Here is a 24060-nt window from a genome sequence, read left to right on the forward strand (position 1 = left end):
TAACTTTAAAGCTTCCCAGTTGGGAGAGCAATGGAAGATTTCTATGACACATGGTGCTTTTGTTGGACAGCTGATTGAATCCAAACTCTCCTCTAAATGGACCTCGTGGAGGCAGTTGTCCATGTGCACTTTAAACTGAAGGTCCTAATCCTAGGGCCTTAACATTGTGAATGTGTTGGGTTTTTTTAACTGATTTAGGTTCCCGCACATTTTATCTCAAGATTTTAGATTTGGGACATTTTGTTCCCCCAGCAATTTTTCCGTTTTCCTTGAAATTACTTCATGTGTGAGCATCAGCAATTCTGGAGCTAGAGCCACAGAAGCTGTCATATCCGACTTACTATGACTAGAAGTCTTCAAGCCGAATAGTCCAAGCTGCACAGTGTAAGAAATCCTACGCTTTGCTGCAAAAACCTGTTCTGGGTTGTGATTCCATTATTGCTACCTGACCATGAAGAAATACCTCTGAACATTCACATTAGGTTTGGCTGGCATCTAAAGATGGACCGAGCCATTTTTTTGCAACATTAGCATTTCTTCCTCCTCAAGGTTCTATAAGTAAACAAGGGCACTTTGTTCCCATCCGGCCGTGTACTCATTGCAATGGTTAGTTTGGACACTCTGCCGAGATTTTCATACTCCTTAAAAACCAACCAATAACGCTCCGCAAACGGGGCTGTAAGTGACTCTCGCTACCCTTGAAATGTTTTTCTCCACACCTGCTCCTGATTACTGTCCACTGGCATCAGTGCTTCAATGCAAAGCAGCCATTTGCAGTTTGACAAAATCAAGGTATTTTTAGAGGCCCTTCTTTAATTGGATAGTTTCCTTGCAAAAGACCCTGACAGAAGGGTGATAAGAAGGGAATTGCACCAGCAGCCAGTTATTTCTCAGAGGGTTTTTTTATCTTCCAGTGATTGTAACGGCCACCTTAGCTGGCTTTTCACCACTCTGTTTATTGTTATGAATCATGTTTATTACGACAGTGCCAAGGCCCCAACCCAGAATGAGCCCCCATTGTGCAAGGAGTGGTAGACAGTCCCTGCCCCAAAGAGCTTACAGACTAGATGGACACAGGGTGGGGGGAAAGGACACATCATGCATTTAGGCCTCAATCCCTATCAGCACCAGATGCACATTTTGAACACAGCTCGACATCTTATTAAAACCACACACACCCTTATTAACTCCCACAGACAGCGACCCCTCAGCTACAGCCTCTGGTTCTGATCCGGGCCCACTGAAATCCTTAGGATACTTTCCACTGACTTCAATGGGTGGGGGATAGAGCCAGGGAACACAGAGCTCAGAAAACAACTGGACATGCCCTGAAGCCTGAAGGGAACCCTGCAGTTCTGGGATATTGTAAAGCCTCCAAAAGGGAACGCTCAGTAAATCACGTTACATTTCCGCGTGTGTGAGCTGAGTGAATGAAGGTGGGGGAGAAACGAAAATGTGATTTTTTTAAATTTTATTTGGGAGAACATATACAAACTGTGTGTCACTTTCTCTTCGGTCCATGTATTGTTTACAATAATGCTCTCTCTGCACCTATGCAAATACTTGAATAATGCAATTCATTGTGCCTTTTGCCTAGTTTCTATTTAATAAATTTGTTGTCAGTTGTCATTGACCTGTTGCTAACTGAATCAATGCCAGACAGCGCTAGCTCAGCCTGGTGCCTGATACACTCTTAAATAGGGATGTGCCTTGTTCAGAAGTGATGCGATTCCAGGGAAAAGGTCTTTTCTAAACGTCTAGGTAAGTTCAGGCACTGCAAAGACTCCAGTCGGTTGCAGACCTGAAGAAGAGCTCTGTCTAGCCCGAAAGCTTCTCTCTCTTTCTCCAACAGACGTTAGTCCAACAAAAGCTACTCCCTCACCCCCCTTATCGCTCCAAAATTCAACCCACCAAGCAAAGCCATGGCTAGGAACTGGAATTACAGGCAGAGCAGAGCACAAGGACCGTTTTTCTTTACCAGGAGAGGGAGCTGCTGTTCTAATCTCTTTGCCACGGTTCTGTTTCTTGCTATGGTGCAGATGCCGGCAGTATACCCACATGCGGCACAGCAATAACTTCGCAACAAAGAACCACTCAGAAAGATTTCAGCTCAGCGCTCCAGCGTTTGTATAAAACTCTTTATTCTCCCTCTAAGTACAAACGTTATTGAAATGTCATTGAACGTGGGGGTGGCCTCCAGTTAAACATCAAAGCTAGTCCCAGATACATTAATTCTGCCTCTTCCCAGTATGTATAAAGCATGTTCATTAGGAACAAAGAGCCCAGGATCTTGCAGACAGGGCCAGACGGTGTCTTGTATCACCTTGTGCTGAGGGCCGCAAAGGACATAATGTGAGCTCTGGCAGCTCCACGGCAGAGTCGGGGGGGGACATTGACTTTCACCGGTCACAGCTGTGCCTTCCGGCTCAGCGTGTTGCTCCGATCTCCTGCCCCTGGATACTGCCACCCCACTTATTCAGCTGGCCACGAGTGACGGGTGTTGAGCGTAGCGCTGATGTGCTGAGCTCATTAGCTGAACCTTCCGCTCACAAAATAATGCTGGGGTTTTTCATTGGACTCTGTATCTAGTACATCTCCACCCTTTAAAAAACCAGACACCAGAGGGATCCTAGCTTCATTTAACATCAACAGGGCTAGGACAATTTACCCCAGCGGCTGATCTTCCCCTTTAACTCAGCACTCGGATGCCAGTACAGAGAGGGTCTACCTGGGCCCTGGGACCAGCCGTGTTCTTAAACCAGATCCCAAGAGAGACGAGATGTTTTTCAAGGATCCAAGTGTGGTTTCAGGAGATGTTCCGCTGTAGGGGAACTAGATCACAATCATCTGAAGGCTCTGCTTACTCAGCACGCAGATGTTCCGCTGTAGGGGAACTAGATCACAATCATCTGAAGGCTCTGCTTACCAGCAACCGAGCCATGATTCAGGATTAACTAAAGCTCACGTTGTGGGTTCAAAAGGTGGGGGAGGACTCAGCGTGTGGGGGTTGTGGCTGAAAGACAGGGTGGAAGAGGGAGCTGTGCGGAGAAGAGTAAAAATCCAGGGGGAAGGTGAGCCGGGCACAGTGCAAACCACAGACAGAGAGACTGTGCAAAGACAAGGTGAGGAAAGAAAAATGCTAATAAAAAAATAAATCTATACAGCCACAGATCGGTTACCCACTTATGCCAGGCTGGCTTCTAATGCACAGCCCACACTTCCCTTGGGGACAAAAAGCATATGGGTTTCAATGAGGGGAAGAAAAGACTTGGAAACTAGCTTTGCAAATCTCCCAAACAGCCCACAATGGGCTCCCCAAACCTCAGCTTCGAAAACATTTGCCTATTTGGTTACTAATCTCATTTGCCAAAAAAGTCTTTAGCATTTGCACCCAATTGGTCTTCCAGGCTAAAGAAGCACTTTCACTGACCAAGGAAAGGTGCTAAGACTTGAGGCAGCCAGTGACTGTCAGTGATTTGCCGCTTTCCAAGGCCGATGTTACTCCGCTGAGCTTGGTCCCCATTTACACTGGCTCGTGCAAGGGCAGAATCAGGCCCAGTAACTTTACAGAAGACACTCAGCATCAATTAGAGCTAATGTGAAAAACACTCACGTGAAAGCTAATTAACATAGTGCTGCAGGAAACTGCTCCCCCCACAGCTCACAAAACCAAAGCTTAATTATATACTATACATATATACACACACACTTTGCCAGAGCCCTGTTTAAAATAAAATGTGCTAAGGGGCAGATTGTGCCATTATTACTCAAGCTGAATGGTCCCTTCCTGCAGAGGAAGTCCCATTGCAAAGTTATTACTCACCATAAACTGGCAGAATCTGGCCCTATAGCTTTAAGTGGCATCGGTCACCTTTCTAGTGAACGCAGATAATTTCAAACGCAGTCCTAGCGCCATCACAGCCCACAGCGTTACCCAGCACAAAGCAATGTCCTAGTAGAACAACAGGTCAACGCAGAGATGGGGCTGAACCAAAACTCCACAGCCAACCCCTTAGAAATCTGGGGGTACTTCCAAGCTGAGCCGATTGAAATCTTGGCATTTGGTTAAGAGCTCCTCTCTGTAAAAGACTGAATCAACCCCCAACCGCCAGGTCTGAACCTCTCTGAACTACCAAGCTGAAGTCTGGGGCTGTCCCATGTGAAATCATTAGTGCAAGAGCAGCAGACCTGCGTGCTCTCAGGGGGTTGCCTGCTGATCATTTAGGGCCCAGGGTGTACATTCTACAGCTCTTCACCACTGGCAAGATTGAGCTCTGCCTCGTTTGATTAACACACTTGCACAGGCTATTAGCTCATTGTCACCAGCTGGCTCACCCTATAAGGGAGTCAGAGCCCCCTCCAGCTGCTCCTAACTGGCTGGGGACCAGGTGGCTTTGATTCATGACTGGGCCAGCTGAGAGCAAGAGGGTTTGCACAAAAGGCAGCACATGCTCAGTTGGAGGGAGGTTACAGCTTGGGGCTGGCCGTAATGGGAGAGGGTTGTAGGTGGGCCTCGGAGGATGTCAACCATAGGTGGCTGGCCTTGGGGGTAGACTGGAGCTGAGGCCCTAGCATAGGGGAAGGGAGTCCAGGGAAAAAGCCCTGAGCGTTAGTGCCTTGGTAGGAATGGGCTTCTAGGGAGAAGACCAGGGGAGGTAGTGCTCTGATAAAGAATGGGCAAGAACTCTGCAGAGCAAGGGAGAGGAGCGAAGAGCGAGTTCAGGAAGGGGCCGTGGAAAAAGCCAGAAATAGGCCGAGGCAGGCAGTAGTCTGGGGAGGCAACAAGCAGTGTGTGGATGGAGTTTGGCTGCTTTCTCTGGGGTCCTTTAGCTGGAGGTGCTAGGTGAGCACCTGTTATATCGGGGAGGGATAGCTCAGTGGTTTGAGCATTGGCCTGCTAAACCCAGCGTTGTGAGCTCAATCCTTGAGGGGGCCATTTAGGGATCAGGGGCAAAAATCTATCTGGGGATTGGTCTTGCTTTGAGCAGGGGGTTGGACTAGATGACCTTCTAACCCTGATATTCTATGATACCACCTCATCCAGCAATTTGGGGGCAGGGGGAGTTCCAGCAGTGAGTCCACCCTTCTACATTCATGCACTCAGATAGACTAGGTTCTCCTGCAGCCAGGCAGTGGAAGCTTTCACCACCTGAGGACAAACACTGCTTCCTGCCCTGCCCTGCTAGGGTCTATTCTGCACTGGGAGGGCTGAGAGAACTGCAAAACTCAGCTTCAAACTTTCTCAGCATTCAGGGTGTTGGGACCTGAGGTTTTGGTTTCTCTCACTAAAGCGACAGAAACTATGTTCAGATCTGACCTGAACTTCCTCTTTAAGGATGTTTTGGTTCAATCCCCTCTCAAATGTTGCACTAGATCCTTCCGTGGAACGCCCCATGTTACACTGCTGTGGTTAAAATCATCAGAGGCCATAAAGTCATGTTGCATAATTACCCTGACAATTTATTAGGTACAAAATCTGTTTGGCTGCCCTTCGGTAGGATGGCAACAAAAACAAATGATCCCTTACTTGCCTGTCTAAATATTTACTTGCCCAGGATGAAGGGGTGTCCTGGCTTCAAAAAGAGGGGGTTGGTGGGTCAGAGGAGGGTGTTTTCCAGGAGTTGGCCTTTTACTATGGAACTTGCTCTGACAAGCCAATGGCATGCTGAAAACCCATCTTTCCCCCCAGGCTTTCGGGGATTGGAAGCGTTAAGGGGTTGTCAGATGTCGGGACCTGCTGTTGCTATCCACCTGGGTAAGCTGCCCAGGGGGGTTGCAATGGTAGAATATTCACTGGGGGGTCTCTGCCCTTTCTGTTTGCTGTTGCCATGTATTTGAAGTTTTGTAGAAGTACCTAAAGCTCTTGAGATAGGGGCTGTAAAGAAATCAAAACCCACTAATCAGTCAGTCAGTGGAGGTCAGTTTGAAGTAAGCATATCAGCCAGAGTTCTGCTTAGGAAAAAGTGTGCAGATCGTGCACTAGAAACTGACAATGTTGAGAGACCAGCCATCAGAAAGGATCCCAGAGTAGAATTTTGCTCCAAGTTTGTCATATTTCAAGAGAGTTGCCACTTTCAGCAGCTATTCACGTTGCTGTCTTGTGGATGAACACAAAATATACCTCTTCCTCGTGTTATGACATCAGGCCTTCTCCAGAGCCCACTGGAAGATTTCATTTGACTCTAGTAGCATTAGGTCAGCCCCATGATTAGTTTTACTTTCTGTGCTTTTGCTTTAAAATTTCTCAGTAACATTTTAGCCTGTTCAGAGCAGCATCCTCTGCCCTTGAACATTTATATCACTGCTTTAGCTGTAGATCATGAATACTTTGGGTTTATCATCAGCAATCATGCCAGAATTGTCCACTTCTATCAGAATGTTCTTGTCGTCCTTGACTGCTGGTGCCTGGTCGCTGTTCTGAAGAACATGCGGTAGGTTCCCCAAATTTATATCCATGTCTTTGAAGGCATGGAGTAAAAACACCCCCAAAATAATGGTGAGGAAGCCACAAACCGTCCCAATAATGTCCACCACCGACATGGCGACCCACTCCTTAAAGAGGATGATAGAAGTGGTGATGACTATGGTGGTGAATAACACGTAGTAGATGGGAAATACCAAGGAGGTGTTGAAAATGTCTAGAGCTTTGTTGAGGTAGTTGATCTGAGTGGTGACGGAACCCACTAGCGTGAGGATGAGGATCCAAGTCAGCGGGTTCTGCAGGACAGGCTGGTCAGCAAAGAAGCCCTTGATGGCGATCCCCAGTCCTTTGACGGAAGACACTGAGAAGGCACCAATCACGGAGCAGATGGTGAGGTAGATGAGAATGTTGCGCTGCCCGTAGCGGGGTGCGAGGAAGAAGATCAGAATCAGGCAGGTGACTAAGAGAATGGCAGCGTAAGCGAGGAAACCTTTGAGAGGCAAGAAGTGACAACATGAAATCCACTGGCATGCACAGTCAGGCTATAACGCCAGCATGCATTACTCGGGATACGTCAGAGAGATCAAATACCAGCCCACCGCTGGTCATAAGCAACGTAACCCAGAGTAAGGCAGTAACACACCGGACATATGCAGGAATACAGTTTGAAAAAAACCCCAAAGGCCAGATCTTCACACTGGTGGAAAACATTGTAGCTCCACTAAAGTGCATGAAGCTATGTGGATTTCCACCAGCTCCAGATCTGGGACCAAAGAATCCCCAGGCACTTGTTATGTGATCCCAGTCTAAGGCCTTAGACAAATACCGGTCGGGGGTTCATTTGACCAGTTTATGAATGAGCTCGTTGCCCACGGAAAGTTCGAATCAGATGGCAACGTGTAGGCCAACATCAGCACATGGGGCCATGGGCATAAAGGAGGACGGGATTTGGCTGACTGTGGGAAACGGCTGTGCCGCCTCCGCATTGCAGCTTGGCCACCTTAATGCTGACCTGCTCCACTCCAGGTAGTCACAACCTGAGCACCTTGGAAGCGGAGACTGCAAATGGTTTGGGGTGGGAGAAAGCTCCTCGTACAAATTCAGCCCAGATATGGACGCCCCTCAGAGAAGGGCAGCAATAGAATCAGGCTCCTAGATGCTCCAGTCATACAAATAACTGCAAACCCAACCGCAAGACTATGATTCTCTAGGGGATCCCAAGTGCTGATTACAAAAACAAACGCACGCTCCAGGATTCTAGAGCCACTGTCTAAAACACCAGAATGCACAACAGGGGTACTGCAGGGAACGGGTTATAGGGGTGCACCATGGAGTCTATTAAATCCTTCCGCTAGACCCTGGAGGCGTGGTCCCTAACTAAAGCAAACCTCCTTCTATCTGATGCTCGTACGGTTTCCTCTAAATGGCCCCATCTTTCAGCCGGCTGAACGGCCTGGTGCTTACCGGGCTCTTTCAGTTTTGAAGCCATTTCGGCCAGCGTGGTGACCTCTTCTTCTTCTGGGGCATGTATCACTATCACCGTGCTACCCACAATGCTCAGCATGCAGCCTAGCTTTCCCAGCAGGTTTAGCCGCTCTCCGAGCAGATAGGAAGATAGGATGGCGCTGTGCGGGTCAGACAAATAAAATACGTTACTACCCCCAAATCGTCTAAGGGAGAACTGCAAGGGCTAAACAAAAGGCAGATTAAAAGGTTACATGTAAAATACATTCATGTCTTCACTTTTATTAAGGGCCAGGAAGAAATTCTTCTCTCTGTTGTGTGGCTGTAAATCTAGAGTAACTCCACTGAGTTAAGTGGGGTTATTCCAGATTCACACCAGAGTTACTAACAACAGAGTCCGGACTGTGTGACTCCTAAAATTCACAACTCGTAGAAATAAAATTAAGGTCTTGAAAAGAAAATGCTTATAGGTGGAGAGAGATCAATGTGTCTCCAGAGAAACTAATAGTGTGGCCAGTTCCATTCATGCTCAGTTGGGTAACATGACGTCCCTAGCACCCAGAGAAAGGGGTTTGAGGACCAAAGAAACTAACACTCCATTAATTATTGAGTTATTAAACTTTAGAAACTCTTTGAAGGGACAGGGGAACCCAACAGCAAAAAGTCTAGTCACGTTCCAACTACGTGTTTGCTCATCAAAATGGCCCACTCTGGAGGCAGTTCCCCCACTGTAGTGGTACTAAATCTCCCATTTTTATTGTGAGTCTTGCAGTAATTGGTGTCTTTTTGAAAAAATAGCCCTAGCTCCTGGAGTCATGTGAAAATCGGAGACTCCCAGTTTTCAATAAAAGAAAAGTAAGTTTCTAGCCCTCTGGCAGGAGAGAAAAGTGCAAAAATGTGATCCCAATGCACCCTAAAAGTTCAAAAGCCAGACTGCAAATCAAGAGAACCCAAAATGGATGATTTTGTGAAAAGTTCTCATGATTTTTGGCATTTGGGATTGGCAATACTATCCACTGCCAAAAATGTTCTGGTACCAGCACCACAGCTGGGCAAACAGAACAAGGAGGAAGAGACCAAGGTTTTTATAAAAGCTTCCAAAGAGACACTGGACTATTGGTCACACCAACATACATTGTTCCCATATGGCATATGTTATTTACTCCAACAGTTAATGTGCTTTGCGCAACATCTCACGCTGAGAAGAGCATCCACCTAGTTGTCTATTTTGTAGCAATCGCCAAGATGTTTTTCTTCTTGCCGCGCAAATCACGTTTGTGCCATCTGGGAAAAAAAGGGGGTTGAATATAAAAAGAGAGAGACCTAGAAATCACCTTATGAGCACGCTCAGGGCGCCAAGGGGGGTGACGATAGTTGCAGGTGCAAACGCATAGGCAGCAAAGTTGGCAGCTTCCCCTCCACCCACTGAGCAAACAAGAGAAAAACAAACAGCCAACAAGTGAGTTACAACATGTACTTCGTTAAGGTCACTGTGCATTTTCAGGAAGGAGCCCGAATCTTGCTGGGGGTTTCCATGCCCCATGTAAACTGAGCCAGGGCATCTTGGGTAAAAATAACCCCCGTGAGAACTATTACCGAGGAGGGAGCTTCTCACAAGGGGGATCTGCAGGAAGTTGTGCATCCTGGATTCCATTACCAAGCAGGGGGATGGAGGTGCTACTACCCTCTCCCGAATATCTACCTACTGCTGTAGACATGCCCTTTCATGACCTTGGTAGTCCAGCAGGCTTTGTCCAGTGTCTGTTACACTGACAGACCAGCCAGCCTTCCTGATATAACCGGGGCTTTTCATACTCTTGGCCAGGAAAACCGAGCAAACTAGTTCTGCAAGCAATCCAGACGGGCTGCGATGTGACGGGCACAGCATGCTGGTTCTGCTCTATTTATCTATCTGCAAAGGGTGGAGAATCCGTCCCCCCACTGAACCAACGTCCGAGCCACTGGAGAAACTGGCTAAAATAATAGCTTGGTTATGCCTCCATTTTCTAAACCTTGTGAGGGCTAGAAATGCATGGGAATGTGAATAACCCCACTTACTGGTTAACAGTCCAGCCCACCACAGCCAGTCCTTAAGGTAGCCATGACCTCCGTCTCCTGGGAAAACAAAGCACAGATATTTAGGGACTACAAGAAAAATAACCCACAGCCACAAGAACTAGCAGATACCGAGCTATGGAGGGGCTGTTTCAAATGACTATTGAAACAACCTAGAAGGAGAGGAGACAATAAACAAATCAGTAAAATCCAACACAGCAACCAGAGATTGAGAAGGCTATTAGTGGAAGGTGGTATTTACAGCCTGCATAAATACAATAGAAAACAGCTATTTAATCCCACTGGACGACACTGAAAAGGCAATGTTATCCCTGGCCGGTGCTAAGCACTGAAAGCTCTGTGATGAGTTTGCAGCATCTTTGCATGGATTTGCTGCATGCCCTTGACCACTAACAGCCATGGTCATTGTTTCTGTTTTTCAGGGAATTGCTGGAAGGGTCCCAGCAGCAAATCACAGAATATCAGGGTTGGAAGGAACCTCGGGAGGTCATCTAGACCAACCCCCTGCTCAAAGTAGGACCAATCCCCAGACAGATTTTTACCCCAGTTCCCTACACAGTCCCCTCAAGGATTGAACTCACAACGCTGGATTTAGCAGGCCAATGCTCAAACCAGTAAACTATAAATGCCTTGGCTAGGGCCCAGATGTGGGACTGAAACCTGAAAGGGAGATCGTGGGGGGACGAGACAAAGGGTAAAGCTGATGGGGAAACAATCCTCTTGCTGGCATCGTGGGTGGCAGTGTTAGCTAGAGCATAGGGCACTAAACTGCTCAGGACGTCTAGATTCTATCCCAAGCTCTGCTGCTGATGGGCTGGGTGACCTTGGGCATGTTGCTTTCTCTCTCTTGGCCTCTGTTTCCCCTCCTACTCTTTGTCATGTCTCTTTGGGCAGGGATTCTGTCATTATGTGTTTGTGCAGTACCTAGCACACAGGCGTCCTGATCTCAGTTGGGGCCTCTAGGCGCTACTGGAATACAAATAAATAATAATAACGGCCCCGACTTAATGCAAACAGGGAGTTTCAGGACTCTGCATTTCCGATGCAGAATTATTTATGGCATTAAAAAAAAGAGATGGTGGAAAATGTGTCTCTAAAAAGGGGGAGTTCAGAGGCTCTGAACTCCCATTGATTTTAGTGGGAGTAGGCTAGGGCCAGTTTTCAATGACACTGGCTGAGCAGGTACTACCACGTAACAGCCCAAATTACGGGGACTGTCGACATATGCAGCAGCAGAGGGCCGTGCTCAAATACCATGCTAATGACCCTGGAATAAATGCCTAGATGGAAAGATGAGATGGCTAAAATGAAAGTCTGAGCCAGCAATGGAGAAAGAACACTTGGGAAACTATTGCTAGACTTGAAACATTTCAAGCTCCTCAATGAAAGCTACAGGGAGAAGATTACACACCGGCTCCCTTAGAAATCCCGGCTGTCTCTGGCACAAAACTTTCTCAGATATTCTTCTTTGTGGCTGAAATTTTCCGTGGTTGAACGCAGCCCCACGGTGGATCACTCTGGAAAATCCCCGTGACCACTACGGAGTTAGCTCAGCTTTGGGAGGGGGAAGCTGGGGAAATACTTCTGTTAATGTTAAATTTCTAAGATTTCTTTGGGCAGATAACTCAAAAAAGCTGAACTGTACAACATCGGCTGTTGCATATGGCCGGTCCTCAGCAAGGGGCAGTCACCCTGGGGGTGGATCTGTATCGCTTTAGTGGTTCGAGGCCCAGACTGGCATTCAGGAGCTCTGGGTTATAGTCCCAGCTTTGCCCCGGGCCTGCTGGGCGACCTTAGTCAAGTCACCTCACTGCTCTGTGCCTCAGTTTCCCCATCTGTAAAACAGGGACAATGATACTGACCTCCTTTGTAAAGCTCTTTGAGATCAGCTGATGAAAAATGTTATCTAGGAGCTAGGTGCTGTGGTTTGTACACAATGAGGTTGGCTGCAGGTGCGGTTCGAAACGCCTATTAAGAATTATGTCTGTGACACCAGAGCAATGGGCTAAACTCCACTGTGCAACTCAACAGAGGGCAGAACTGGGGGATAAGACTCCACCCTGCCTCCAAATTCCACCTATTGGGACACACAAACACACCCACATTTACCTAGAATCTGTACACACGGCTGGTCAGCCAACAGACACACACATACCAGTGCAACCCCCACTGCACACACATGCTCCAACAACCACAAGCTGAGCTTCCACAAATCCCACTCAGACTCACCTCCACCTGCTGCTCTAACGTGATGCAATATACACACGCTTCCCCTTGCTCAAGCACCTACTGCATAATCGCATTCTGGCACATACCTTTCCCCTTGTGCAACACAATCCCACACAGGCATGTCTCAGCCAGAGCCTGCATTCAGCACCCCCCACTTGCCCCAACAGGCATGACACATTTGCATGCTCTCACAGAGATCCCTCTTGCTCCAGCTCTGGTCGTGCCCCCTAGGCCATCTTATCAGGACAGACACACTGTCAGCAAGAAGGCATGGTTTGCACTCTGCTCATTAAGGACAATGCACATGTGTGAAGGGATGGAAGTAAAGCCTTGCAGTATCACTTACCCTCACCTTGCAAAACAGTGGGGATCAAGGTCAGCAATACCATTAGGGGCCAGCCCACTCAGTAATAAGCCCTGCCCTGTTCTGTGTCATCTGAGAAGTCATAGTCAGTGAAACCTCATGGTGCCAGCGGTAGGATACCTGAGACACCAACTGAAGAACACTGAGGATCTTATAATCATTACCTCTAATTTGGATGGGCACCATCCAAGGTGCTTTTCTACCTGTGAAGTAAAGCCACCCGGACCATTCTTAGGGCATTAGAACTGCTTTGGTTCTGAGGTGCTGGGTGCAGGTGCATCAAAAAGATAACCTCTCTGAGACGGCAAAGATAACGACAGCGGCCCTCACTTGCTGCATCATGTTTGAGATTAGATTGTAACCTCTCCAGCCAGCACAGATACCATATCGTTCTGTAGAGTTTTCAGCATGTTTTAGTTACTGTATTATTATTAATAATAAATAAATAACACAGATGGGGAATTATTTATATGTAGTTTAACATTAAGTTAATATTTACTTGGTGGAAGAGGGAAAGTTTATACACACATTCTGGGCTCTGCAAATGAATTTGACATTTTGTATTAATAAGATGTCATTCTCCAGTGCAGGAAAAACACACAGGGTCTTGTCCTGTCCCAGTGAATCCAATGGCAAACTTCCCCATTGACTTCAATACATGCAGGATTTGATTCATGGAGAATAGAATTGTGCAATCCCATCTGAGTAAATTGATCCATTCTTCATGGGTGAAATTCTCCCCTGGGCAAAGGGCCAGCACCAAAGCTGTGAACCATTTGAGTCCCACATCCAGTTTTACTTACACAGAGAAGAGTCCCTGATGGATAAAAAGTTCCCCACTCCCAGTTATCATGCTCTTCAGATGCAAACACACGCACCAACAGCAAATCTCACGAGGCATTTCCCCCGGCCTCATTACTTATGGGAGTGTGGACAATGCGTCTGATTCTGGGAGCAGAAACCCCATCTTCCCCACCATCCTCCCGGAATCTCCATACCTGCTCTGGTGCTCCCTTTGTCCACCAGCCGCAGCAGCCCTTTCTTCTTGAGGATGACACTGCTGCCGATGAGGAAACTGGAGAAGATGGCAAGGGCCAAGCCAATGTAGAATCCATATTTGCTTTCTACTTGTGTTGCCCAGCTGCTGTGCAAAGTGAGGTTCTTATGGACAGAGGTGGTCAGGTTGCCGTCACTGATCACCTGGCATACGACCCGATGAGAAGAGCAAGAAACAGCAACCAAAGAACCTGTGAGGACAACGCACACAGAAAACAAGTGTGAAACGTTAGTGAGAATATTCTATGGGACTCTATCAAATGTGTTTCTTTAGGGATGGTGATGTAGTGGTCGGAGCACAGGGCTGGGACCCAGGATTCTAATTGCAGGTCTATCACTGACTCCTTAGACAGCCTTGACAAAAATGATTTAAAGCCAGATTCTAGCACTCTTATGCACTCTAGTTCATGAACAGTCCCCCTGACGTCAAGGTGTTACTGAATATGATCAAAGTAACAGACTCTCTCTATCTAGGGTACTTATGTGGCCCCCCAATACTGTAGTATGTGAGCACCCCAAAATCTTTAGCATGTTTATCCTCCTAACACCCCTGGGAGCCGGGTAAATCCTATTATTGTCATGAAACTGAGGCAGAGAGAGACTAAGAAGCAGCTTCACAAAGTATTTAGGTTTCTCCTACATGAATGGAAGTTAGGGGCTGGAAGACCTGGGCCTAAGTGACTTGCCCAAGGTCATGCAGGAAGTCTGTGTTGGAGCAGGGAACTGACCCCAGACCAAAGGTTCAAACCAACAACAAAACCAAGTAGCAAAGGAAATGCTTAACAGAGGCATAAATGCTAATTGTTTAATGTACGAAACCCTCAAGAAGGGGGCAATTATGTGGCATGACTTTGTGGCTGGATGCCATGGGTAGGCATCAGTGGCACTGGGACACTCGGCTTTAAGCTCCATCTGTACTACAGCTAGAAACCCCTGGCATGCTTAGCGGGCAAGTTTCCAGCTAGCGTGACTGGACACAGCAGCTCTTTCCCAGCATGGCTCTAGAATCCTGGAAATGTCGGGCTGGAAGGGACCTCGATAGGTCACTAGTCCCGCTGCCTGCCCTGAGGCAGGACCAAGTAAACCTAGACCCTCCCTGAGGGGTGTTCGTTGAACTGTTCTTAAATATCTCCAGCGATGGGGTTCCATAACCTCCTCTGGTAACCTAGTCTAGTGCTTAACTAGCCTTATAGTTAGAAAGATTTTCCTAATATCTAACCGAAATTACCCTTGCTGCATCGTAAGCCCATTGCTCCTTGTCCTTCCTTCAGTGGACATGGAGAGCAAGTGATCCCTGTCCTGTTTAGAACAGCCCTTAGCATATTGGAAGACTGTTACCAGCTCCACCCTCTGTCTCCTATTCTCATGACTAAGGATGCCCAATTTTTTCAGCCTTTCCCCATTGGTCAGGTTTTCTAAACCTTGTATCATGTTCGTTGCTGTCCTCTGGACTCTCTCCCACTTGTCCACATCTTTCTTAAAATGTGGCATCCAAAACTGGACACCGGACTCCAGCTAATACCTCACCAGTGCTGAGGAGAGCGGAACAATTACCTCCCATGTCGTACATATGACACTCCTGTTAATACACCCCACTGCATCACATTTTTTTGCTCATATTCAATTTGTTACCCACTATATCCCCTAGATCCTCTTCTGCAGTACCACTGCCTAGCCAGTTATTCCCCATTTCATAGTTGTGCATTTGCTTTTTCCTTCCTCAGAGTAGTACTTTGCACTTGCTTTTATTGCAGTTCATCTTGTTGATTTCAGACCAATCGCCCAATTTGTCATAGCCATTTTGAATTCTAATCCTGTCCACCAAAAGTGCTTACAACCCTCCCAGCTCGGTGCCACCCATGACATTTATAAGCATATTTTTCACTCCATTAGCCAAGTCATTAATGGAAATGTTGACTAGTACCAGACCCAAGACGGACCCAGGAGCGATGCCAGGGTTTTTGGCGCCCTAGGCGGGGGTCCTTCCGTGCTCCCGGTCGTCGTTGGCAATTCTGCGGCGGGGGGGTCCTTCCGCGCTCTCGGTCTTCGTGGCACTTTGGCGGCGGGTCCTGGAGTGAGTGAAGGACCCGCTGCAGAATTGCTGCCGAAGACCCGGAGCGCGGAAGGACCCCCCACTGCCGAATTGCCGCAGAGGGTGGCAAAATGCCACCCCCCCCAAATCCTGGCACCCCAGGCAACCGCCTAGGTCACCTAAATGGAAGCACCGGCCCTGGACAGACCCCACTAGATACGTCTTCCCAGTTTGACAGTGAATCATTGATAACTACTCTTTGAGGATAATCTTTCAACCAGTTGTGCACCCACCATCTAGAAATTTCATTTAGACCCCATTTTCCTAGTTGGCTTATGAGAATTCATATGGGACTGCGTCAAAAGCCTTATTAAAATCAAGCTATAGCACACCTACTGCTTCCCCACAATCCACTAGGACCGAAACACTGTCAAAGAAGGAAATGAGCCTGACTTGTTCCTGACAAATCCATGGTGGCTATTCCTTATAATCCTGCTATCCTCAGGGTGCTTACAAATTGATTGTTTAATCATTTGTTCCAATATCTTTCCAGGTCTCAAAGTTAGACTCACTGGCCTAATTCCCCAGGTTCTCTTTGTACCCCTTTTTCAAGATCAGTACTATGCTTGTTCTTCTCCAGTCCTCTGGGACCTCACCCATCCTCCAAGATAATCACTAATGGCTCCGAGAAAACACCCAAAGGTGAACTTCATCAAGCCCTGATGACTTGAATATATCTAACTCATCTAACTATTCTGTAATCCGTTCTGGCTTGTGTTCCTTCACTCATGTGTGTCATTTGTGTCGGCCTTTCCACACCTATGCACTGAACAGCCATGTTTGTATCTTGTCTCTCTAATATCCTGGGACCAACACAGCTACCACAACACTACATGTTTTGTGTCAACACACTCTAGGAAAACTTGGGCTCAGCAGCTGAGACCGGGAGCTGTAGTTTGTGGGTCCTTTTCATACAGTGACCTGCGCTTTAGGACATCCTCCCACCTGGCTATAAATGGGTGACATGCAGGAGTGCTGGGAAGAGGGTGAACTTTATTTCCTGACTCCTGTCATATGACATTGGTCAGGGCTGCTGAAAGTTAATATCGCTGTCACACTGCAGGGGTCACAGTATCCTTCTCAGGTACTATGCGAGTCCTGTATGTTATCAGTAATGTTCCCTTGTCAGCTAAAGTCCTTCAAGAACTGAGACTCTGAAGTAATTTCCCCTTTCTCCACCACAAGCAGAAATAACAATTTGACTCCCACTCTTTATTCACAGAGTCACAAACAATCCTTGCTCTCCAGATATACTAACAGCCCTGGAGGCTAAGGGAGAGTCTATCTCAGCACAATCACACTGCTACTACAGGGCCATCAGAGCCTAAAGCATTATTTGTTTCCGTCAGGAACTGACTTCAGCAAATGCAGAACAAATACGGGGGCAGCCGAGAGAAGGGATTTACTATACGACAGGTGAAGATCATTGGCTATCTAGCACGAGTATAGTAATTGGAAGGAAGACGTTTATTGAATAAAACACTTCTCTGAAGTGTGGAGAGAAGCATTAAAAAGCATTTGCCAGGTTGGAATGACTCCACCAGCACCAAGATAGAGAGGGGGGGAAATGAAATGAACTTGGAAAAAAATATTGACACTTTCCCTATTTGAAAATGAATATTGACTTTCAAGTTATCTTCTATTTATGGCCCCTCAGTATAGTATGTGAGGGCTGGGCACCAGGAAGCTCCAAGAGAAACAAGAAGGGCATGGCTCCCAGCTCAGAGTGGCAGATCTGTTTACTGAATTCTGAAACAGCCATGATTCAAACATTGTTTGCAGTGTTTGTGTAGCCCTGTCGGTCCCAGGATATTAGCGAGACAGGATGGGTGAGGTAATGGCTTTTATTGCACCAACTTCTGTTGGCAAGAGAGACACGATTTTGAGCTTACACAGAGCTCTTCTTCAGGTCAGTCAGGTTACACAAAAGAATTATTCTCTTGGTAGGACTGTCATTTGTCTAGTACAGGGGTAGGCAACCTGCGGCACGCAAGCTGATTTTCAGTGCACTCACACTGCCCGGGTCCTGGCCACCGGTCCGGGGGGCTCTGCATTTTAATTTAATTTTAAATGAAGCTTCTTAAACATTTTAAAAACCGTATTTACTTTACATACAATAGTTTAGTTCTATATTATAGACTTATAGAAAGAGACCTTCTAAAAATGTTAAAATGTATGACTGGCACGCGAAACCTTAAATTAGAGTGAATAAATGAAGATTCGGCACAGCACTTCTGAAAGGTTGCCGACCCCTGGGCTAGTACCTGAAGGAGATACTGTGTAAGGTTGAAAGCTTGTCTCTCTCCCCAACAGAAGTTGGTCCAATAAAAGCTATTACCTCACCCACCTCGTCTCGCTAATATCCTGGGACAACCATAGCTACGCCAACAAAATGAATTTTAATTTTTGATAGATTTTCAGTTTGCCAAAAATGTCAAGAATCTGCCTTTTCATCTCCATTTGGGGGGTCGCAAAAAAATTTGAAATAGTGACATTTTCCACGGGGCAGGAAATCTGCTTCCTGACCAGCGCTAGTTATCAAGGCCCCTTGACACAAAACTTGCTGTAGAGCTCAGGACTCATAGATTTAAAGGTCAAATGGGACCATTATGGTTATTTAATTTGACCTCCTGCATAATACAGGTCAGAGACTCTCCACCCAGTAATTCCTGCATCAAGCCTGGTAACGTGTGGTTGAATGAGAGCATATCTTCTAGAAAGACATCCAACCCTTGTTGATTTAGAGACTCCAATGTCACCCTGCCTGTTCAGGCCGCCCTCTGCCAGCTAGTCCGTCGCTCATCATTTCCAGCACCACATTTCTACCTAATTTGGTAATTTTGCTTTTCTATGGAATTAGAGGAGAGCTTTTCGTCAAGCGCTCCCAAATGGCCTGACCCCTATAGGAGCAGATAGTTAAGTAAAAGGTTAGAATAGCAACCTCTCGCAAAGCTTCCCTCTCTGGTGCACGTTGTCTGTGGTAGGATCATTGGGAATAAAGACCAACCGATTACAGAGTTGATCAGAAGCTAGGAATGGGCGACACAGGATGGATCACTTGATGATTCCCTGTTCTGTTCATTCCCTCTGGGGCACCTGGCACTGGCCACTGTCGGAAGGATACTGGGCTAGATGGATCACTGGTCTGACCCAGTCTGGCCGCTCTTATGTTCTCATGTCAGGTTACACAAAATAATTATTCTCTTGGTCGGATTGTCGTTTGTTTTCACAGCCACCCGTATGGCAGCATCCAGCACTTGGGGCCATGTCATATGCCAATAACTTCTGGCAAAACCTAGGCGAAATCTCCTCCAGAGAAGATGCTAACTTCAGAGTACTGCAGCATATGACAAAGATGCTGGGCCTCTTTCTGTGCCCCTTTGCCCTCTAGAAGCACACTATATCACGCCTGAGAACCCAGAAGGTATGGGGGCAGATCCTCAGATCCTTTCGTAGCCTCCTTGATTCAACAGAGTTCTGGCAAACGACACTAGCTAAGCATCTGCCACATGATTATTCTGAAGTTAGGTCAAAGGAGGAGTCCCTTAGTGGGATGATACCGAGACGCTCTGAAAACACAAATTAAAACACCAGCAAGGTTGACTCAACCCTTCCTAATTCTTTCTGATTGCCAGAAATTTTATGTACTCAGATACCACAGTGATGGGCACAGCATTAACACCTAGGTAGATTTACTGGCTGTGTGTTTCCTTCAGCTGGGACCTTGAAAACAGAGGTCCTGATTCATCACTGCATATGCTGTGGCGACTCCACTGATTTCAGTAATGGTGAATTTGGCCCAGAGGCTCTGTCTGGCAAATGATCCCTTGGCACTTTTTCTAGCAGTACGGATTCGTCCTTGACCAAAATTTCCACTTCCCATCCCCACTGTTGTGCAGTGTCCTGGGCACCCCCTGGCTGGTGAATGCATGTGAAGTTGGAAAGTATTCAGATCCTGCAGGATGAAATTGGGACTATCCATGTGATTCATTATCAGGTGGCATGAAAATAGATAAGAATCAAGTGCTTTTCGGTAAAGCACCACTAAAAATCAGCGTCTACATCAAAGCTGTATCAATGGGTGTGGGTGGGAAAATTGTCAAGCTTCTTTTTCTGGTTCTCCCACTGCTGCCACACCCGAGACATTGCTCCTAGCTACCCTTAGCTCTGTGAAAAAAAGTACAGAGACGGATGAGGGAAGAAAATGCCCAGATGGAACTTCACAGACGAGGGTTCCACCACTAGGGAGCAGACCGCCTCTGAGCAACGAAAGAGCGGAGTCGAATTTTAAAAGAATAGACGGCGTGTATCAGAACTATGAGCTGCTAGATCATTGCCTCAGTCTTAGCAATGGGAAGAGGGACCTGCCATGTGGATTTTGCCCAGCCAAGGAGTTCTTTGTGGCTGGTTGGACATGGACACTCATGTCACACATCCCCCTCCCCCGCCCCCTTCTCAGACCCTATGAGGAATTCACAAAAAAAAGTTGGTACAGTCTGAGGCTGCTGTAGCGGGCTGGTCTACACTAGGGGTGGGGGGGTTGATGTAAGATATGCAACTTCAGCTACGGGAACAGTGTAGCTGAAGTCGACGTATCTTATTTCGACTTACCTCCCATCCGATGGCCGCGGCTCCCCCGTCGACTCCGCTACCGCCGCTTGCCCTGGCGGAGTTCCGGAGTCAACGGGAGCGCGTTCAGGGATCGATATATCGCATCTAGACGAGACGCGATAAATCGATCCCCGATAAATCGATCGCTACCCGCCGTCTGGACGTACCCACCATTGTGCAGTCTCTCCTCTCCTCACCGTGTGGGTGTTTCTGCAGGAGGGATTGCCCTGTGCTCAAATGATCCAGTGGGAAATTCCCTAACTGTGGACTTCTCTCCCAAAGGACCTGATGGAAGCTCCATCACTAGTTTTTTTTTTTTCTAGGCTGTGTAAAATGCTCCCATATATATTGTAGGGAACAATCCTCCATAAGGCAGGGGGATGGGTTAAATGGTCTACAGAGTCTTTCCTATCTTGGATTAGTAAAATTTAGAAGAAGAAACCCCCCAGCTGCTTTGTAAGTCATAGAATCATAGAATATCAGGGTTGGAAGGGACCTCAGGAGGTAATCTAGTCCAACCCCCTGCTCAAAGCAGGACCAATCCCCAACTCAATCCCAATTCCCAAACTAAACTTGCAGTTCCTGCACATGCTGTAATGCACAGGTAACATAGTGCTTAGTCACTCTCATTTCTTCTGCTCTAGAACAGGCTTTGTGAGACTTAGAACAAAAATGAGGAGCACCTTAAAGACTAACAGATTTAATTGGGCATAAGCTTTCGTGGGTAAAAACCCCACTTCTTCAGATGCACTTTAGAACAAAAGTGACTGCTAACTCCCCTGGCTGCACAATGTCCCCATGTGCCATAGCTTTTACCTCTCCCAAAGAGAGCAAATAACATCAGTCCCCTCCAATGCAAAACAGAGCCACTATAAAACCTGAGCGGGAGCAAGCCAGAGGTCTGCTTGCTGATTGATTAGCTCTGCTTGTTACATTCTATTATTCAGCCTTCCAGGCAGCAAAAGGAATTACATGCCTTTGTAGTGGGTATGGGGGGGAGGTATCTCCAAAGATAAATTCTCTTCCCTTAGAATTTCAGGTTGGGATACACAAGAATCACCTGAACTTCAAATAGGGCCCAGATGTTGATACTTATATCCCCAGACATGAAAATACACCAGTCAATAAGGCACATGGACAAGCGACTGTGGCTTACCCGAAGAGAGTGAGGTTTCCTATTCTTGTCACTGGTTATTTCTAGAAGTTAAAAAGGCAGATTCTCAGCTGGGGTCAGTTGTCATGGCGCCATTGCCTTCAATAGAGCTGGGGCCAATTCCACCAGCTGCAGATCTGCCCCATGAGGATTAAAAGGAACGTAGATATGCACGCACATTTTCACAGCCAGAGCCCAGAGCTATCACACATGTGCTTTAAGGGCGTGAGCCAAAGCCCGCTAGAGTCAACGGAACACTTCCTCTTGACCTTCATTGGCAGTAGGCCCCACGCAGCTGCCTGCAGTCCCGATTATCATTCCAATGCAAATCCCAGATGCTTTACACTTCACACCTTTTGGCATCACGGGGCAGCCCACCAGGCCTCGGCTAGGAGTGCACATCTCCAGGGCTCTGAGTGGGAGGGAGAGCGCTCTGAGGGGACCCCCTGTTCCAGCCTCCCCCAGAACAGGGGCTGGATCTAGCGCTTCTGGGAACTTTAAAAAAAGAAAGTTTCACCTTGGAAAGAACAAGCTACAGAATCACAGAACGGTGGGGCTGGACGGGGCCTCCAGGGCACACACAACCCCGAGGCTGAGGCAGGACCAAGTCAACCGAGGCTAACCAACCAGTTCCTAAAACCCTCCAATGAGGCGGGTTCCACACCCTCCCTCGGAGCCTGTGGACTTCCCCTCAGTTCTTAGGAACAGGTTGGACAAAGTTGCCTGTCTGGAGGGGGGACCTGGAAGGGAAACCAGCCCTGCACTGGCCAGTCCTTTACCACCTGCTTCCCCCCGACACCCTCCCCACTTGCTCCTGCCCAGGTCCCTGCATGCATTATGGGAGGTAGCCCAGCCTCAGCGATGAGTGACACCCAGGCCAGCCCTATGGGGGGATCTCTGCTACCCCACCCTCAGATCAGCACAAACACTTGCCCAGTTCCCCCTCCTGCAATGGGGCCACCTGGCCTCCTGGAGCCCCCCTGCTCACATGCACCCTGCATTTCCCTCTAGCCAAGGGAACCCACCAGCCCCTCACCCCCTAACTCTTGCTCCAGGCCCTGGCTCCAGTGCTACCCACCATGGGAGCAGTGCCTGGGGCAGGGCTGACTTGGGGGGCAGCCCCAGCTGTTGCCCCAATTCCCTGGGGTCCTAGCATGGGCCCTGGCACTGTCTCCTTTCCAACCCCGAAATTGGTGAGAAATCAGGGGCCGGCAGCCTGGCTTGGGAGCCCTGGGATACAAAGCCCAGTGCTGCGGGGCTGCAAAGGTGTGTGATTTCCCAGCCCCACTCAGCCCCCCCAGTCCCCTCCCAAACCCCCCAACTCTGCACCCGTCTGACCCCATCATACCCCAACTCCATCCCACCCCCCTTTGGAACCCATCCCAGTCCTCAGCCCCACTCCCCCCCCCCCCGACCTCCCCAGCTCTAACCCCTTGACCGGCCACCTCTTCCAATCCTACTGTCCCAGCTCAGTCCCCACCTCCCTATCCCACCCCCATCCCAGCCCCACTCAGCCCCCGCCCCAGCGCCCTCCAGAGCTCCCCAGCTCTGCCCCTGCCAACCCTATCATACTCCAACCCTGTCCCACCCCACTATCCCACCCACATCCCAGTCCTCAGTCCCACTCACCCCCCCCGGCCCCCTCCAGACCCACCAGCTCTGCCCCCTACCAACCTCATCATATCTCAACCCCATCGCACCCCCCTTCGAACCCCCATCCCAGTCCTCAGCCCCACTCACCTCCCCAGACCCCTCCAGACGCCCCCAGCTCTACCCCCCTTCCGACCCGACCCCTCTCCCAATCCTACTGTCCCAGCTCAGTCCCCACCTCCCTACCTCACTCCCATCCCAGTCCCACTCACCCCCCAGCCTCCTCTGGAACCCCCCAACTCCCCCTTCCGACCCCATTATACCCCAACCCCTTCCCACCCCCCTTCTGACCCCCATCCCAGTCCCACTCACTTCCCCGGCTCCCTCCCAAACTCCCCAGCTCTGCCCCCTTCCGACCCCATCATACTCCTAACCCCGTCCCCCTACCAACCCCCCTCCCAGTCCTCAGCCCCACTCACTCCCGCAGCCCCCTCCAGACCCCCCAACCCCGTCCCCCCTTCAACCCCCCCTCCCAGTCATCAATCCCACTCACTCCCCCCCCCCCGCTCCTCACCCCAGACTTCAATCCCGTCCCGCCCCCCATGCCCCGCCACCCACCGTTCGCACAGCTGCTGTTCCCCCACAGCGGCTCCATGGGCTCGGATCCGGATCGCAGGCGGGTGTGTGTGTCCCGTCCCCGGGCCGATGCCGCTGTCTCCTCTGCCCCTCCTTTGCGAGGAGCGGCACCTCGGACCTCGCCCTGCCTCTGCCGAGCCGGAAAGTTGCTCCTGGCTGGGCTGGGTGTGCACCTGCTGCAGCCAGATACTCCACCGACTCCGGCTTCTCCTCCCCCTGGCGCTGCAGCCTCCTCACTCCCCAGGGACTCAGCCCCTGCCTGACCTCAGGCCCCCAGCACTCAGGACGGGGAGGGCGTGAGTCTCTGCTTCATGCAGAAAAAGGGAAGGGATCAAACAAACGCCTAGGTCCAAATGCTCCAAGCGAGG

The 24060-nt window shown here is 48.7% G+C and overlaps 1 protein-coding gene across 1 annotated transcript; it reads right to left on the reverse strand.

Annotated features, from left to right (window-relative positions):
* Positions 1-936: 936 nt before the first annotated feature.
* NIPAL4 (NIPA like domain containing 4) lies at positions 937-24059 on the reverse strand. Its single transcript, XM_054038056.1, has 6 exons — positions 23675-24059; positions 13553-13801; positions 9944-10000; positions 9220-9310; positions 7886-8046; positions 937-6911 (listed from the first exon to the last, which is right to left on the reverse strand). The coding sequence occupies exons 1-6, from the start codon at positions 23709-23711 to the stop codon at positions 6307-6309; spliced, it is 1200 nt and encodes a 399-aa protein (XP_053894031.1). The 5' UTR covers positions 23712-24059; the 3' UTR covers positions 937-6306.
* Between the last annotated feature and the right edge of the window lies 1 nt (position 24060).

Source organism: Malaclemys terrapin, chromosome 8 (assembly GCF_027887155.1).
Source record: "Malaclemys terrapin pileata isolate rMalTer1 chromosome 8, rMalTer1.hap1, whole genome shotgun sequence".
Lineage (NCBI taxonomy): Eukaryota > Metazoa > Chordata > Testudines > Emydidae > Malaclemys > Malaclemys terrapin.